The sequence below is a fragment of the Castor canadensis genome, chromosome 6, assembly GCF_047511655.1.
Source record: "Castor canadensis chromosome 6, mCasCan1.hap1v2, whole genome shotgun sequence".
In the NCBI taxonomy this organism is placed as follows: domain Eukaryota; kingdom Metazoa; phylum Chordata; class Mammalia; order Rodentia; family Castoridae; genus Castor; species Castor canadensis.
The window spans coordinates 37,040,755-37,059,522 of NC_133391.1; the positions used below are offsets into that span (position 1 = coordinate 37,040,755).

Genomic DNA, 18,768 nt, shown 5'->3' on the forward strand with positions numbered 1-18,768 from the left:
GATCAAGAGAATCACAGTTCCAGGCCAGCCTGGGCAAAAAAGAGAAATCCTATCTCAAAAATACTCAACACACACACACACAAAAGGGCTGGTGGAGTGGCTCAAGTGGTAGACAGTCTGTCTAGCAAATGTGAAGCCCTAAGTTTAAACTCCAGTACCATTAAAAAAACAAAACAAAACATAACAAAAAATGGTGGCTCACGCCTGTAATCCTAGCTACTCAGGAGGCAGAGATCAAGAGGATCACAGTTCAAAGCCAGCCTGGGCAAATAGTTCTCAAAGTTTGCAAGACCCTATCTCGAAAAAAACCTATCACAAAAATGGGCTGGTGAGTGGCACAAGGTATAGGCCCTGAGTTCAAACCCCAGCACCGTAAAAAAAGCAAAAAAAACCCAACTCAACATAGAGGAACTTGCTAGATGATGAGAAGGTTGCATCTTGACCACACATAATGAGGTGGTGCAGCTCAAGTAGTCTTTTTTTTTTTCTTTTTTTGGCAGTACTGGGATTTGAACTCAGGGCCTCAAGCTTGCCAGGCAGGTGCTCTACCACTTGAACTACACCTCCAGCCCAAGAATCTTTCTTTTTTATAGGCTCACAGTAATTAATAGCATTTTTAGGGGTTGGGGCATGGCTCAAGTGGTAGAGCACCTGCCTGGCAAGTGCAAGGCCACCAGTCCAAACACCGGAACAGCAAAACAAACAAAAAACAAAACAGCATTTAAAAAAATCTCATTTATTGTGGAAAAGTTCAGACATGCACAAAAACAGAATAGAATAGGACTAGGTGTGTAGCTCAGTGGTAGAACACTTGCTTAGCATCCACGAGGCCCTGGGTTCCTTCCCCAGCATTGTTAACAAAAAAAATGTATAATGTACCCTTGTGTATCCTTCAGCTAGCCATAATGATCAACACGTGGCTTATGAACAGCATGTTAAATAATCTACAAAGCTTGCTGGTACACACCTATAACCGCAGCATTTGGGTGGAGGCAGAATTTTGAGTTCAAGGCTAGCCTGGGCTACAATAGCAAGACCCTGTCTCGAAACAAACAAAAAAATGGGCTGGGGGCTGTAGCTCAGTTATAGAGTGCTTACATAGCTTACACAAGGCCCCAGGTTCCATACTTAGCGCTGAAAAAAAAAAAAAGCTCCTTGATAAATGTGTTTAACCTAGTGTTTTCCAAACTCATTTGATCACAGTACCTTTTCACCTACCTCCTAAAAAACGGCCTTGTTTTTGTTTATTGATGTTCACTGAGGGGCTGTGTTTTGCTCAAGGATGCAGAGACATGGCCCTGTCATCTGCCCCCTCATCCCTGCCCTCCTGGAGCTCCAGCCTAGGGAAAATAAAAAGGAAACACCCAGCTGGGTAACTGGCTAATGGAGGAGCTGGGTGTATACTGGCAGGCAGGGAGGGAAAACACATGTCATGCAGAAGGGCCCCAGGCAGAGGAAGGTACAAGCCACAAAAGGCCTGGGCTAAACCACCTGGCCAACCCAAGAAGAGACAGGGGGAGGGTACAAGTGAGAACAGCAGTGAGTTAGTCACCATCAGGGGGTGGATGTGCCACCAAGAGCTCCTGGAAGCTGCCTGAGTGTGTGAGGAACAGGGGGAGAGTTAGGTGACAAGAGTTGGGGCTCGAGTATCCTTAGCTGCTGGGACTTTTTTCTCTGGCCAGTCTGTGAAAGCCTCTAAGGTCAATGCATCCTCTTCTTTCTCTCCTGGGCTCTATGGAGTTGGGTGAGTGCAAGGAGCTGGGAGCAATGAGCTCAGATCTGCTGAGGTAGGTGTGTCAGACCTACCCAGAAGCAGGTCCTACCAGCCCAGCCCAGAGTGACACCAGCGGAAGCCGGTTTGGAGAAGCAGCAGAGCTACTGGGAGCACAGGTATGGAGGTGTACGAGTGGGGTTGAGCTACTCAAGGGGAACAAAGGGGACATGGGTGGGAATGGAAATGAGGGTGGGTCCTGGAAACCCTTTTTGAATAAGTAAAAAGTCAAAGGGGACTGGGCAAGTACACAAACCTTCTAGACAGAGTCTGATGAGACAGTCAACACACCTGACATCCTGAATGCCCCTCTGAAGCTTAAAGCCCCACTATGGGACGTCCCAAGGACCCCCCCAGTCATGATGAACCCAGAGCTCCCAAAGGAGGGCCCTCTGGGGACTGCTTCCAGCCTTTCCCCACTCTCAGTTAAATCTTGACTTCCCACATCCACTCATCCCCCAGGGCCAGGCTCTCACCTAAATGACAGGGAGCTAATCTGGTTAAATTCTGCTGTTAAACTCTGCTAATGGGCTCATTGGCACAAATGTGTTCTTATTACCCTTCCCAGGTAACCAAGGTGTAATTTTATCTATTTATTTATTTATTTATCTATTTACTTATTTATTATTTGATGCTGTGGATGGAACCTAGGGCCTTGTGTAAGTTCAACTTTTGCTCTACCATTGAGCAACATCCCAGCCCCACCCCACTCCCCTTTTTCTGAGGTGGGGCTGTCTCACTATGCTGCTCAGGCTGGCCTGGAACTCCTGGATTCAAGCGATCCTCCCTGCTGCCTTAGCCTCTAGAGTAGCTGAGGCTACAGGTGTGTACCACCATAGCCAGCTATATCTAAATTATCTATCTATCTATCTATCTATCTATCTATTTTTATGTGCTGGGGATGGAATTCAGGCCCTTAGGCATGCTAGGCAAGTGTTCTACTGTACTTCCAGCCTTTCAGGTGTATTTTAATGAGTCTTGAGCCTCAAGGCTCCTCTGTGGAAGGGGATTGGGCTGAGTGGTCTGTAGGTCAGGTCCCCATGAAACTGATAGAATGTAACTCATGAGTAGCACAAAGGGAAGGAAATTTCAGCTGTTGAGCACAGGTAGGGGAACATGGGCAGGGTTTTCTGGGACCTTTGAATCATACCAGTCAGGGCTTCTGCCTACCTATGCTTGTGGATTCTCCTCCATGACTAGAGGAGAACTCTTACCAGAACTCTTACCTCTTAGAACTTCTCCCTTTAGGGTAAGCTGAAATTGTAGCCTCAGGGGGAAATGGAGGCCTGGAGTGAGGGGAGATAGAAACTTACATGTGTGCAATGTGCACATACGTGAGCACACGCCTGTGCCTTACCTTCCAACCATCCAGAGATGTTAAAACTGTCAGATGCCATTGGCTCTCCCCATCCTGCCTCCCCCAGTATGTACTCTACTGATACAGAGATCTCTTATGTCCAAGGGCATTAAAAAAAAAGCCAAGGAAGAGAAAGAAAGGTGAGACTAAGAGGACTAAGAGGTAGAGCCTTGCCTAGCATGCACAAGGCCCTAGGTTCCATTCCCAGCACCAAAAACAAAAACAGTAGACTAGGGGTGTGGCTCAAGTTGTAGAGCACTTGTCTAACAAATATGGGGCCCTGAGTTTAATCTTCAGTGCCACAAAAAATAAACAAAAACAAAGGGTGAGGCTGAAGCCAGTGCTACACACCAAGTTCAGAGTGAGGTCACCCAGGCCTTAAGGCTCCAGGAGATTGTTCAGAAAAGGCAGAACCTGCCAGGCCTAAAGGAAGGGTAAGGTGCACACAGGGCACAGGTCAGCAGGGAGCTGAGCTTGTGACAGTGACATCTCTTGTTAGGACTTTATTTCCTGTTTTTCTAGCTCTTGAAAGCAGGGTGGAGGAAAATATGCAGGTAGCATGTTGTTATCCACACATTGGGGAAACTAATTATTGAGTTCTATGTTACCTTGGACTTCTGCCTTTTCCCAGGAAAATGTTGGAAGGGATGAAGTCAGTGTTCCCAGGGAGGGAGAAGACAAGACTGAGGGTGATGTTGGAAAGGCTCCAAGAAGGGGCGGGGTAGAGCAGGAATTTTAGCTGGAGAAGCAGAGCAGCTCTGGATGGAGAGGAGGAAGATTCTGGTGATAAGGCAGGCATCCTAGCCTGTGCCCAAGAGACCCCTCTCTTTGGTTCCTGGGGTACCAGGCGGTCCCCCTCTCTAATCCGCATGATGTCAGACAATCTCCACAACACAGACCTTCCCATCTCCTCCCCATACCTCAGACCCAGGATATGCCAGTGAGCAGGATTCATATGTGCCCCCACAGGGGCTCTGAGACAGGGCTTTGTCATCAAGGCTTTAGAGTGGGTACAGCTTCTGTTTGCGGCTCAGCACAATAGATCAGTTTGGGGAGTTGAATACCCAGATATGAGGTGGTCTGTATAATTAAGTCTGGTAAAGGGGGAAAGGTGCACCCTCCCAACATGACCTGAACTCAGAAGCAGAGGAAATGGGCTTAACTAATGAACCAGTTGGTTAGGGCACTCACCAAAGGGGTATTTCCTGGGTTGGGGCTGAGACACTGATTGGCCATGAGGATCTAAAATAAGGTTGGGGACTAGGGGTGTGGCTCAAGTAGTACAGTGCCTGCCTAGCAAGCAGGAAGCCCTGAATTCAAACCTCAGTACCACAATCAGTCCATCAATAAGAGGAGGTGAAGACAGCGCAAGTTGCATGTGTGGGGAGGTCGAGGGGTGAGATCATGGAGACAGTGGCAGAAGTTGGACAGAGAAATTGCACAGCTGTCCCCCTTTGTGTCCTCACCATTGTTCTAACCGACTAGTCAGTCATCTTCAGCTCTTCTCTGAGTCATTGGCTAGTTGGGGCAGGGTGTGTGGAGGAGTGAACATGATCACGCCTCCTGCCCACTTTACTCCCTTGTTCTTACTTCCTCCTGTGGCAGAAAATAACCCAGCCCCTCTGGCTTATCTCAGCCAAGAGCAGAGGCCCAGCCCGGCTCAGAGGGCAAGGGACAGGTCCCAGTAGCCTGAAGGAGGTAAGGCACCTGAATATGCATATGGGAGCTGAAGGACAGAGACTTCACGAGCAAGCAGTCCTCACTCTGGTGTGTGAGTGGTGGTGGTGGTAGCGGGGCGGGGGGCAGGAACACAGGTAGTACCAGGTACCTCCGGGTAGATGGTGGTTTCTTTGCCTCTCTGTGCTTTGAGTTGAGATCTGTTTGTCCCACCTGCATTAGGATGTACTTGTGAAGCTGCCTGATTCTGTGTGTCTGTGTGAAAGGAAGTCATTCCTAAGGCACGGGCCAGGGATCCTCTGGCTCCTCATGGGTCTTTGCACGTGCTTGAATGTTGCAGATGTAATCGATTTGCATGTTCCCAGGGATCTGTATGCACATCTCTTTGTGTATGCCTCTGCGTGTGCATGCACATGTGTGTAGTGGTGTCCCTGTTACATCAGTATGTGTTCATGTTGCTGAGGGTAGGTAGACCTCCTTGGCCCCCTCCTCCCTGGTGAAACGAAACCCCAGTGTTCCTTCTTTTCTGAGGGAGCTGCTGCTTCTTTGATCTTGCTTTCCCCCCCCCTCCCCCGCAACCTGACTCCTTCCTCAAAGCAGGGCTGGGGAGAGGGTCTGTGTTCCCCCCCTCCCCCACATCTATATCTTTCCTTCCGTTTCCCGTTTGCCTCCTCTTTGGCAGGTTTTCCCATCCTTGCCATCTGGCCTGGCACTATGCCCATGCGACTCCACAGACAGGAGCCCCGGGGCTCAGGGAAGCGGAGGAATGGGGTGGGGACCAGGCAGGAGCCTGGCAACTCTGTGTTCAGCTTGGCTTTTCTGTGTAACTCTGTTGGAAAAGGATGGCTTTCCATCAACAGGCTCCACTGTAAGGAAACCCCAAAACTTCTCTTCTTTGGAATGGAATAATGGGACCATTGCCATTTCCCTTACAAAAGGATTCCTAACTTTACCTTTGAATATAACCTCAGGAATCCATTTTGGTCCATTTAACACTGTAACTTTTTTTTAACAGAAATACTTGGGATTTTTGGAAAAGAATCCATTCCTTCATTTTCTAGTGTGTACTTCCTTTTGTGTGTGTGTGTGTGTGTGTGGTACTGGGGACTGAACCTCACGACCTCTTGATTGCTAGGCAAGTGCTCTATCACTTAAACTATGCCCCCAACTCTTTGGTTTCTATTTTGTTTTTGAGATAGGGTCTCTAACTTTGCTCAAGTTGGCCTCCAACTTGATATCCTCCCAAGTAGCTGGGATTATAGACACCATACCCAGCTTGTGTTTCCTAATTGTAAGGAGCTACTGATTCTTCAAGTAATATTTAAGAATGATAAAGTGTAACTGTAATTATATTATAAACTGTTATTGAAATCTTAATGCAAGCTGTTTGCTAACTGGTCTTTTAAGAAATAAGGTCTCTTATTAAATGAGTTAGTTATACATGTGAACCATAGTTAGGAGTGTGACAGGTGGTTAGCTGACTAGCACCATACAACAGATATTATAACTGGATTATAAGTGGGCTAACTTGTTGAGTGGGGAGTGGATTTCCTGCCAGGTAGCCAGTGAACATCACTCAGGGCCTGCTAAGTACAGAAACTGCAGTGTGTGTCTGTAGGGCATGTCTCCCACCCCAGGATCTGAACATCTAGGTGGGGAAATGGACCAAATACCCAAAACAGCTGAGGGGTTCAAGGCATAAAACTAAATGCTTAACTACTTTTGTGTGTGGGGGGGTACTACTGGGGTTTGAACCCAGGGCCTACACCATGAGCCACTCTGCCAGCCTTTTTTGTGATTTTTTTTTCAAGATAGTGTCTCTCAAACTACTTGCCTGGGCTGGCTTCGAATGGAGAGCCTCCTGCCCTCCTGATCTCTGCCCGAGTAGCTAGGATTATAGGTGTGAGCCACCAGTGCCCAGCAGTACTTTTTTTTTTTTTTTGAGACAAGTTCTCACTATACTAACAAGGTTGGTCTGGAACTCCTGCTCAGCCTCCCAAGTAGCCGGGACCACAGGTGGGCACCACTGTGTCCAGCTTATGTGCTTCAGTTCTTACAGAGAAAATTGGAAGGAGGCATATTTGTGTGTGTGTGAAAGCAAGATGAGTTTGTGTTACCAGTGTTCAAGATAGGATTAAGAGGGAAGTAGGTTATTAAAATGTATTTCAATTAGATAAATGAGGAAGTGAAATAACTTACCCATGGGCACAGATTTCATACAGGCAACTATAAAAGACCAGGTGCTCTATCCAGCACCATCTATATATCTCACCATCAACTGTTGTTGGAGGCAGTGTGGTACAGCTTAGACTTTGGACCAGGGCGGACCTGGATTTGGAAAATGCCTTCACTTCTATCAAAACTGAGAACACCTACCTCAGAAGACTGTTGTTGGAAGAGTTAGAAATTACATATACAACATACCCTGGGATATGGTAACCACTCAGTAAATGATAGCTAGGGGTTTTTGTTGTTGTTCTTGTACTGGGGTTTGAACTCAGGGCCTTGTGCTTGTTGGACAGGTGCTGTACCCACTTCAACCACATTCCCTGGATAACTAGTATTTTCCCTCCACATGTATTGCGGTAGGTGCTGGGGATATAAGGTTGAATAAACGCAGCCCACAACCCCTCCCTCCAGGAACTCACAGTGTAATGGGAGGAGCTGGCTAAGAACAGCTAATTACTATACACATGGGAACAGCTATGACAGAACTTGCACCCTCATGCCCAGGGAAGTGCAAGGGAAGGGACTGTATCTACCCCACCAGGGAAGGCAGGGTCAGGAAAGGATTCACAGGGTCCTGAGAAATGACTGGGTTTGGCAGCTGGAGAATGGGAGGAGGGCATTCCACATTGAAGAAGCAGCATGTGCAAAGACAGAGGACTGAAAGCATGAAGTATGTGTCAAATAAGGATTAGCTTGCTGTGAGTGGAGCAAAGTAGCATGGGTGGGGCAGAATGTGCATGCAGAGCCAAGCCTGGTTTTATTGGCTTTCAGAATGTCTAAGTCTCATTTGCCATGATAGCCTGTGGGAGCTTGGTTCCCAGACCCCCACTCAAGATACCCAAATCCAGCCCTGTAATCCTTGCTACTCAGGAGGCAGAGATCATGAGGATCATGGGTCAAGGCCAGTCGTGGCAAATAGCTTGAAACCCTATCTTGAAAATAACCACCAACATAATAAAGGGCTGGTGTAGTGGCTCAGGTGGAGGAGTACCTGCCTAGCAAGTGTAAGGCCCTGAGTTCAAACCCCAGTTACACACACACACACACACACACACGCAAAGATACCCAGATCTGTTGTTATATAAAATAGCATAGGGTTTGCACATAACCTAGGCACATCCTCCAATGTAACACAAATCATCTCTAGATGACTTACAATACTGAACACAATGTAAATACTAGGTAAATACATTGTTTGGGAGAATATGATGAAAAAAAGTATGTACATGTTCAGTACAGACCCAATTTTATTGACCTTTTTTTTTTTTTTTTTTGGTAGTACTGGGGCTTGAACTCAGGGCCTCGTGCTTGCTGCTAGGCAGGTACTCTACCACTTGAGCCACTTCACAAGCCCTGTCTTATGCTGGGCATTTTCGAATAGGGTCTCACAAACTTGCCCTGGGCTGGCTTCTAACTGTGATCCTCCTGATCTCTATCTCCTCTGAGTAGCTAGGATTACAAGCGTGAGCCACTGACACCTAGCTGAGAGCTTTTTTTATTTTTTTAAATTTATTAATTTTTTTAAATTTTTTTTTTTGGTGGTACTGGGGTTTGAACCCAGGACCTTGTGCTTGCTAGGCAGGCACTCTACCACTTGAGCCACTCCTCCAGCCCATATTAATTAATTTTTTGACAGTATGGGGGTTTGAATTCGGGGTTTCGAACTTGCTAGACAGGTCCTCTACCACTTGAGTCACTCCTCCAGCTCAAGCTGTGTTTTCATTGTTGAAATTGGTATTTTGCAGGAAAATGTTTATTCCTTTTAGTCTTTTACGTACTTATTTAATAGCATATTATAATTGTACGAGGGTACACTGTGAGATTTACAAAAATGCTAATGGTATATCTTAGATTCACCCCTCCATCTTTCTCCTTTGTCCCCAGTCCCTTTTAACTGTTCTATGATACTTCTTGCAAGTCTTGAACTGCTGGAGGTGGTAGTTGCTGGGGAAGCAAACAATGAACCCCCACCCCCCATTTAGTATAGTCAGATTTGCAATTTAATTCCATGCAATAATTATTTATTTGAGGTGCTGGAGATCGAATTCAGGGCTTTGAGCATGCTAGGCAAGTGCTGTACTACTGAGTCACATCCCAATCCCTAATACAAAAATTTCAATAGTTTCTTTGGAAAGGAATGAGCTAGTATAATTGCTCAGTCTAAGATAACTTCTCTCCCAAAGATGACATATAAATACCCATGTTCATAGCAGCACTGATCACAGTAGTCGAAAGGAAGTAACTCAAGTGTCCACTGACAGATGAATGGGTAAGTAAAATACATATACGTGCAATGGAACATATTATTGAACCATAAGAAAAAGAATGAAATTCTGTTACACAGGCTGGGGTTATAACTCGGTGGTAGAAAATGTGCTTAAGTATTTGCAGAGTCCTGGGTTCAATCGCCACCTGCACTACAAAAACAAAAATCTGTTACATGCTACAATTATGGATGGCTCAGTGAATTAAGTTAGACACAAAAGGTCAAATATCATGTGCTTCCACTCATATGAGGTATCTAGAATAGGCAATTAATAGAGACAGAAAGTAGAAAGAAGGTCACCAGGGTCTGGAGTCGGGTAGGCAGTATTGCTTAACAGGTAGAGCTGATGAAAATTTCCATTTTTGGAAATTATTTGTGGTAAAGAATACGTATCATTGTGAGTATACTTAATGAGCTGGAATTAGAGGGCTAGTGGAGTGGCTTAAGCAGAGTTCAAACCCCAGTGCTAAAAAAAAAAAAGTTAGAGCAGATGTGATAGCAGGTGCCTATAGTTTCAGTTACTCAGGAGACTGTGGCAAGGGTATTGCTTGAGCCCAGGAGTTTAGGGCCAGCTTGGGCAATATAGTGTCACTAGAAATAAGGGAATGGGGTGGAAGGTTGGGGGTATTGCTCAAGTGGTAGAGCACCTGCTTAGCAAGCATGAGACTTTGAGTTCAAACCTCAGTACTCCTTCCCAAAAAAGTAAATTAAAAAGAATGGCAAAAATTAAGTTATACGTTATTCTATATATACACAAAATGGATGGTGTCTGGGGTAGAGATGGAAGGTAGTTCTTGAGGCCTCCTGCAGGTGAGAAGAGTGGGACCCTCAGACCACATCCTGTCCTCTGGCTATCTAACTCTTGGCCATTCCTTGGTCTGCCAACTTTGCCTGAGAACTGTAACTACTGTAGTCTGCTCTTCCTAGCAGCCGAGCAGTACTTTGTGTTCTCACCTCCGCCCTCCCTTGGCCTAGGCTCCCTTGTGAGCTCTCACCACCAAACCATTGTGTCCTTCTACCACAGGACCCCTTTGGGAAAAGCCCAGCACTCAGTGCCTCCTTTCATCTGCCTGACTGGAATGCCAAGGTCCTCTAATTATATTTTAATTATAATATATTATAATTATATTCTCTACCAAGGTTAGCAGCAATCCATCTAGGAGTGCACCAAGATATTCTCATTCCCATTTTACAGATGAAGAAAACTGAGGGTTAAAGAGGTCATTCAAGCCCAACCCAGCCCATAAGGGGAGAGGTGGATGTGATAAGTGAGTCTGGGATTTTGTACTGGACTTGAGAATCTGAACTTTATTTCTCAGCTAATGGGCACCATGCCCAGGGGAGGTGCTGGTTATTACTTCTCACCAGCTGTCAGACTTATTTGCTTGCATTTGTATTATCTGTCTCCTAATGGAATGAAAAGTAGGTGGGGTGAAGCTTTTGTTTTGTTCACTACCAAGAACAGGCCTGGAATCTTCTGAAAGCTCAGTAAGCACTTGAGGAAGGGAAGGAGAGAGGGATTTTAGGAGATAATAGCAATCTGGCTGGTGGTGTAGCTCAGTGGTAGAGTGCTTGCTCAGGCTTGTAGAAGGCCCTGTGTTTGATCCCCAGCACCTCAACAAAACAGAAAAAATAAAAGCACTAACAGCAACCTAAATATTCTATAAGTTCACCTCCATGTCAGACTGTAGAACCTGGGCATTTGACATTGCAATTCGGTGCTGCTGTAGGAAGCCATTCTGGCAGGAGGAGGTAAAAAGATGGAAGGAGTCAGGAAGCCTTGAGGCTGAGAAAAGACTCAAGAGGTAAGCCAGTTGAACTAAACGTCTGTGTTTGGAGTCCTGTTCCCGCATAACTTTATTTTGGCTTGCTTTCCTATTCCAGGTCACTACTGATGAAGCTGTGACTAAATGCTTCCAGCCCTTGGCAACCATCTGACCCTGCTGACCTAGCCCACATGCCCATGTTTTGCCTCTGCCTGCTTTGGGACCGTCTCTGTACAACCACCAGGCTACCACCCTGGAGGTGATGCTGGGACCTTGGTGTGCCCCATGATGCCCCCAACCTAGCTCCATTTCTTTTTGACAAGATGTTGCCCAACTCTTCCATGTTGGATAATTCCTCAGCCAACACCACTTCTACCAACCCTGTGCCCTCATGCCCTGACTACCGGGCCACCCATCGCCTGCACATGGTGGTCTACAGCCTGGTGCTGGCGGCTGGGCTGCCCCTCAACGCCCTGGCCCTTTGGGTCTTTCTGCGCATGCTGCGTGTACACTCGGTGGTGAGTGTATACATGTGCAACCTGGCGGCCAGCGACCTGCTCTTCACTCTCTCGCTGCCCGTGCGCCTCTCCTACTACGTGCTACACCACTGGCCCTTCCCGGACCTCCTGTGCCAGACATCGGGTGCCATCTTCCAGATGAACATGTATGGCAGCTGCATCTTCCTGATGCTCATCAATCTGGACCGCTATGCAGCCATCGTGCATCCGCTGCGGCTGCGCCACCTGCGGCAGCCCCGCGTGGCGCGCCGGGTGTGCCTGGGCGTGTGGGCGCTCATCCTGGTGTTCGCCGTGCCAGCCGCCCGCGTGCACCAGCCATCGTCCTGCATCTACCAGAACAGCACCGTGCGCCTGTGCTTCGAGAGCTTCAGAGATGAGCTGTGGAAGGGCCGGCTGCTGCCGCTCGTACTGTTGGCAGAGGTGCTGGGTTTCCTGCTGCCCCTGGCAGCTGTGGTCTACTCGTCCGGCCGGGTCTTCTGGACGCTGGGGCGACCTGATGCCACGCAGAGCCAGCGGCGGCGGAAGACCGTGCGCCTCCTGCTGGCCAACCTTGTCATCTTCCTGCTGTGTTTCGTGCCCTACAATGCCACGCTGGCGTTCTACGGGCTGCTGCGGGGCAACCTGGTGGTGGGCAGCCCGTCGGCCCGCGATCAGGTGCGTAGAGTCCTGGTGGTATTGGTGCTGCTGACTGGCGCCAACTGCGTGCTGGATCCACTGGTGTACTACTTCAGTGCCGAGGGTTTCCGTAACACCCTGCGCGGCCTGGGCACTCCACTCCGGGACAGAACCTTGGCCACCAATGGGGCTAGAGGGGCTGTTACTGAACCACCCTCAGAGACCACTGGGCTGGATGCCACCAGTAAAGGGCTGCTCCAGCCCCTCGACACTGAGTGCCCCCAGGAGTCTACCCTCTGAAGGCGTGTGATGACATAGTGCCGTCCAGCACGTCTCTGGCAGGCTCCGGGTGTGCACAGGAGGGAGGTGGCACTCGGACTTGCAGGAGGCAACTGCAGCGCTTGACTGTAGAGAAGAACAAAGTATGGAAGCAAGGGCAGAGGCAAGGAAGAGTGCTGCTGGCAAGGACTTCTGTAAATTGTTGGGGAAGAACAGAGGACCCTTCTCCAGGGGGTGGGAAGTGATACCATGAGCCTGCCCATGGCTGAGAGCACTGGGTGGAACAGAAAATGGATGTCCTGGATTTAGGCTGCACAGGATCTGAGAGCTGAAGATCCCTAGTCCTTGGTGGACCAAACTGCCTTTTGTACTAACCTTAGCAACATGGATGTCATCTGCTCTCACCTCCACCTGGCTTCTCCTGCTCAGCAGAGAAGCATAATTCCAGGGTTTATTTGATATAGACAGAATTGGATTCCTTCAAAATCATTCTCATTCTCACTCATATTCTCTCTCTCTCTCTTTCTCTATTTTGTCCAGAGAAAGGAGAACATTCTTGGCACTTAAAGCATTGTGATCTCAGATCCCTTTATGCTGGTAGAAACTGAGTCACAGAGCATTTCATAGTCTTTGTTCTTTTCATACTTATTATGTTAGAAACTAAACCTAGTACATTTTTCAAACATGGAAATACACAAGCACACATTCGTTAATTGTGAGAGCGGTCATATTATCACATTTCATGAAACCTCTGGAAATCTCCACTGTATACTTGTGACAGAATGAGAGTGAGGAGGACAAATGGCATCTTAGTAGTATTATGGAAATCATTTTGACCTCATGGGCTTCTTCAAAGAGCTGGTCCCTGGATCACACTTTGAGAACCAAACTTGTGCTAAAGTATTAAGGGCTCCTGTCTAACTTCTTCCAGGGCATTACTAGATAACAGTGTTTTTTATGACTGTGGGGAGAGGACAATGCTTATCTAATTGTTAATGGTAGTCCTCAATCTTGGGCTTTCTAGGGGCAGGTAGGAGCTGTACACCAAATGAAACACCACCTTGGGCTTACCAGAACAGCAGCCCTGGGGGGACTGTGGAACCAGACACACAAATACTCAGGAGTGGGGCACCTCTGGGGAGGGACAAAGGAACTGCACCACATCCAGTAGAGAAGAGTTTACAAGGAAGTAAGAGTGAAATGGGAAGACAAGAATAGTTTGTCTGGTCTTAGCAAGCTGAAGGCAAGCAAAAATGGTTTCCTTTCCTCTTTACCCAAGTGGGGGCTGGGAAGGACTGCAGAGTTGGCACTGTGACATCTTCAGAACCTGACATTAGTATGAGCTGCTGCCATGCATGTGTCTTGTATGGATTTTAGTTTGTATGTCTCTCAATTCTGTATGTGTTTGTGTGTGAAGGAAAGGGTGTGCGTAGGGGAGTGTGTGTGTGTGTGTGAGAGGGTTTTCCCATGTGTGTCTGTGTTTTAGCTCAGAGTAAGTCTATTGTGTGCCTACAAGATTGGTGATTTACAGGGGTAAAATGACCCCTGGTGGCCAAACTAGGGAACTGATCTAGAGTTCTCTGAATGCTTTGAAGTCCTGGCCTTTCTCTATCAGGTGGAAGTTAGAGACCTGACCATGCCCTTACCTCCAGCTGCTCTAAAGGAGACCAGGTGGTTAGCACCTGCTTCATCTTCCTTCATCCTCTGGGTTCAAGACCTGTGCTTTTCTTGATTGGAGAACACAAACTTCACATACCAAACTCTCAGGACTTTGACCTACCCAAATGGAACAGAACACAATCTTTAAAAATTACTTGAGGGGCGAAGAGTGTAGTTCAGTGGAAAAGTGCACAGTCAGGATTCAGAAGGCCATGGGTTCAATCCCAGCACCATAAAACTAAACAAGTAAAAACATAAAAAAAAACTTTAAAATACTTGAGTACTTTCACATGTAGAGACATGAGGGAATTACAAAATAATTAAAACAGCATGTATTAAAAAAACAAACCAAAACTTCAATGATATCTCCAAAAACACCCCAGCATGTATCACCTTCTAACATACTGTATACTTTGCTTATTTATTTATTCCAATTTTGATGTTATTTGTTGGTCTCCCCCCATCTAAGCTCCACGGGAGCAGGGATTTTTGTTTGATTGGTTCTCTGATGTATCCACTCACATCTAGAACAGTGCCTGACACAGAGGGAATGCTCAATAAAAATTTGCTGAATGAACAGTCAGATATTGCTGTGAAGTAGTTTCCTGTCTAGTGGAGACCATAGAACAGGTGAATAATAGTAACTGTAATGCAAAATGGAAGGCTCAGGGAGGTGTTGGTAGTTAGTTTTAGTGGGCAATGGAAGGTTTCTGAAAGTTCTTTGTGTGTGTATGTGTGAGGCTGGGGTTTGAACTCAGGGTTTCGTGCTTACAAAGCAGGCACTCTATGGCCTAAGGCACACCTCTAGTCCATTTTGCCCTGGTTATTTTGGAGATGGGGGGGCCTCATGAGCTATTTGCTTTGGCTGGCTTTGAACACAGATCCTTTCAATGTTAGTCTCCCAAGTAGCTAGGATTACATGGGTAAGCCACTGGCACCGGACTTCCCTGAATGTTCTTGAGTGAGGTTTTGCTCACATAGACATAATATGTAGGATAAACTATAAGAAAGAGAGACTGCTAAGGGAAAAAAATGGTCTGGGATCTATTACAATAGTTCCCAGAGAAGGGTGATTGATTATGGTCTGTGAAAAAAGCAGACGGAAATGGGTCATCTCCAGACTGAAAACTGGTGTTAAAACTCGGGTGGACTGCTTGCTCACATTCAGACATCCAAAGGGTTTCCACAACAAGAACAGAGAGGAAAGAACAGATTAAGGAGATGTTGCAGGCAGAGGGAATGAACAGAACCTGACAAGCAACAGGCCGTGGAGGTTTAAGAAAACCTGAAGGTTTCAAGTGGCAGAACACCTGCCTGGCAAGCACAATGCCCTGAGTTCAAGTCCTGTACCAACAACAAAAGAAGAAGAAGAAATTAAAAAGAAAACCTGAAACCAGGCATAGTAACTCACATCTAAAAAAAAGTTAGCTAGCAAGGCTCCTATCTCAACAAACAAGCTCGGCGTGGTAGTGTACCTTTGAAATATCAGCTACCAAGGAGGCATAGGAAGAAGATCTCTATGCCAGCCCCAAACAAAAAGCCCAAGACCTTAACTGAAAAATAACTCAAGCAAAAAAAGGACTGAGGGTGTGCCTCAAGTGGTGGAGCACCTGCCTGGCAAGCATGAGACCCTCAGTTTAAACCCCAGTACCACTGAACAAGAAAACCTGAGCCACCACCATTTTCACAGAATTTCCAATTACTGAGTGTGCAGTAAGAAGGAGCCAAAACTGGGTGCCAGTGGCCCATGCCTGAAACTTAGCTTCTTGGGAGACTGAGATCAGGAGGATCGAAGGTCAAAGCCAGCCTGGGCAAACAGTTTGTGAGATCCTCATCTCCAAAATAACCATAGCAAAATGGGCAGGAGGTGTGGCTTAAGTGTTAGAGTACCTGGTTTGCAAGCATGAAGCCCTGGGTTCAAACCTCAGTCCCACCAAAAAAAAAAAAAAATGGCCTTGAACATGGGTGAGGGCTCTAGATTTAATCCACAGCTTACCCCCTTTTTTTGGTGGGGCAACATAGACCCTATCTCAAAAAAAAAAAAAAAAAGCTTCTGTACACCAGGATCTCAAAAATGCTTTTTTTTTTTGGCGGTACTGGTGTTTGAACTCAGGGCCTCATGCTTGCTAGATAGGTGCTCTTACCACTTGAGCCACTCAGCCAGCCCCCTTTTTTTATGTGTGTGATGGATTTTTCGAGATAGGGTCTTGAGAACTATTTGCCTGGGGCTGGCTTTGAACTGAGATCTTCCTGATCTCTGCCTCCTGAGTAGCTAGAATTACAGGCGTGAGCCACCAGTGCCCGCTTCTTCTTCTTTTTTTAAAGACGGATTCTTGCTGCGTAGCTCAGGATGGCTTTGAACTCGTGATCTTCCTGCTTCAGCCTCCAGAATACTGGGATTACAGGTATGTACCACCACACCCTGCTAGGATGTCTCATTTAATTATTACGATGGCCCTGTGAGGAAGGGATGATGACTATCCCCATTTCACAGATAAAACATAGGGAGAATCTGAGGTCTTAAGGTCACACAACTAGAAAGTGGCTCCATCTCTATTTGGCTTCCAAATTCCTACTCTTGTAGCATCTCCTCTTCTACCCTCCCCATCTCTGTTTCTGTTACATCTATTCTCCATTGCCTGTTCTCTTCTTCCCTCCTCACATAAGCCACCTCTCCCAATTGCTGGTTTGCAGTATCATCTCTGCCTGGCTCTTCCCAGTTCTTCTTCCATGTTCCTAATCCAACCCATTCATCACCCTTCCCTTTAAACTTGCCTTGGCCAGGCTCATTCATGGTTCCCCTTGTGTTGGTCCCTAACCACACCACATAGAGCCCAGGAATCAGTAGCTTGTGGTCAGTGGCACACATAGGCAGGATGGCTTAGACTCCATGACTCCCTCCCGAACCCAACATCCCCATGGCAGTTCTCTTAATTGTCCACCAACTCAGCAGGAGACAGTCCCTTGGTTCTCAGTCTGTCTGCTCTATAGGATGGTGCCTCCATGTGATAGGAAGAGTTGGGAAGGAATATCAGTAACAGGTCTTGAAATATAAATTCAAGAAGAAGCAGGACAGAGATATTTCCTTCTTGGTTGTGAACTTAAAGGGAATCTCTGCCAGGTTGTCACCTGGGGTCCCATGGAAGAATGGGGAGTGTAAATCTCACACCAGGCGTTCTTTCAGAAGGTCCTGGAGGAGAATCTAGGATAATTCTCACATGCTATCCTTTCCAGAAGAACACTGGAAGAGTGAAGTTTCTTACACAGGGTTTGGGGAAAACCAAAGGCTTTCAGAACTTTGGAATCAAACAAACCTGGGCACTAATTTCAGCTGTCACTTCTTGACAACGTGATTTTGGCCAATTAACCCCTCTGAGGCTCTGTTTTCTTCTCTGTGAAAGGGGACTCAAATAATCTACTTCTGGGCTGGTCTGGAGGGTCAATGTGATCACTTGAAAGGCACTTTAGAAGCTCCATAAATGGGAGTTGTCTTTCCAATAAGGCTATATATGGGACCAAGGAGATGCTGTTTGCTTCTACAGGACAGCAAGGGTTCCAGGTGAATCGTCACCCAGCCCTGCTGGCAACCAAGGCTAGGGCCAGGGGAACTGGCAAGGAGGCAGGCTGGGCACGTTTCCATGGTGCTGGGTCAGGCACGCAGCCTTCAGGGCAGTGACTGGCCTGTTGCCCTCTGGGGGCACTCTCGCCCCAGGAGGCTGATGACCATCCTTCAGACTGAGCGGTAGAAGTGCTTGAAAGGCAGAGGATAGGATGAAGAACCAACGGTGGAGAAAGGGCCAGAGAGGAGGCTGAGAGGAAGTGAGGGCCAGGCAGGCACGGGGTGGGGCTGGGAGAGGGGCCCAGGGCAGGAGGGCGGGCGAGAGCCCGGGAGGGAAAGCGCCGACCGGGGGAGGGAGGAGGGACTGGGAGGGAGGCCGGCCGCGCTGACACAGCCTCGATGTGTGGAACGGGCTGGGGTTTGGCCCACAGGTCAGGCGTCTGGCAGTATTATGGGATGGAGAGGCCTTAGGAGACAGGGAGAGTATTATGGGCTGGAAGAGCCTTAGGAGACTGGGGAATATTATGGGCTGGTGAGGCCCGGCTCCAACTGGAGGCGGGAGGAAGGGGTGCGGGGCGGGAAGGGGGGGTAGTGGTGGAAGGGAGTATTATGGGCTGGAGGCCTCCTGCGACCAGAGGCAAGAGTATTATGGGCTGGCAAGGCCTTCGGTGGCCAGAGGGGGGAGCAGCGGGGGATGGCACCGGCTGCATGTGACTGAGGGGGGGCCAAGTTGGGGGGGTGTGAGTGGGGGGTGGGGGAGCTTATTATGGGATAGCTCTTTGTACCTACTGCGGGGACTGCTTCTCCAGAAGATATTATGGGATGTCGTGTGTGGGAGGGGGAGTGGGGCTGGGGGATTATTATGGGATGGTGGTGCAGAATGGGGAGGGCCTGAGCTCTTCTTCAGCCCCCCAGCCTCCTCACCCCCTACTCTCTCACCCTTCTAAGGTCAGTCTCCTCCTTCCAACCGCCCAAGGAGAACACCTGGATACCTGAACACACACACACACACACACACTTTGGTCACCTCAACCCATCCTAGGCATCTCCCCTGACTAACAGCTAGCTCAGG

The 18,768-nt window shown here is 47.7% G+C and overlaps 1 protein-coding gene across 3 annotated transcripts; it reads left to right on the forward strand.

Annotated features, from left to right (window-relative positions):
• The first annotated feature begins 1,533 nt into the window (after positions 1–1,533).
• On the forward strand, positions 1,534–14,720 carry Lpar5 (lysophosphatidic acid receptor 5). Of its 3 annotated transcripts, none has more exons than XM_020158205.2 (2): positions 1,534–1,890; positions 11,185–14,720. In XM_020158205.2, exon 2 carries the CDS (start codon positions 11,390–11,392, stop codon positions 12,497–12,499), a length of 1,110 nt encoding a protein of 369 aa, XP_020013794.2. In that variant the 5' UTR covers positions 1,534–1,890; positions 11,185–11,389; the 3' UTR covers positions 12,500–14,720. The 3 variants fall into 3 exon arrangements, with proteins under 3 accessions (XP_020013794.2, XP_073932304.1, XP_073932303.1); XM_074076203.1 differs by lacking the exon at positions 1,534–1,890 and adding an exon at positions 3,542–4,895; XM_074076202.1 differs by lacking the exon at positions 1,534–1,890 and adding an exon at positions 3,542–4,826.
• The last annotated feature ends 4,048 nt before the right edge of the window (positions 14,721–18,768 follow it).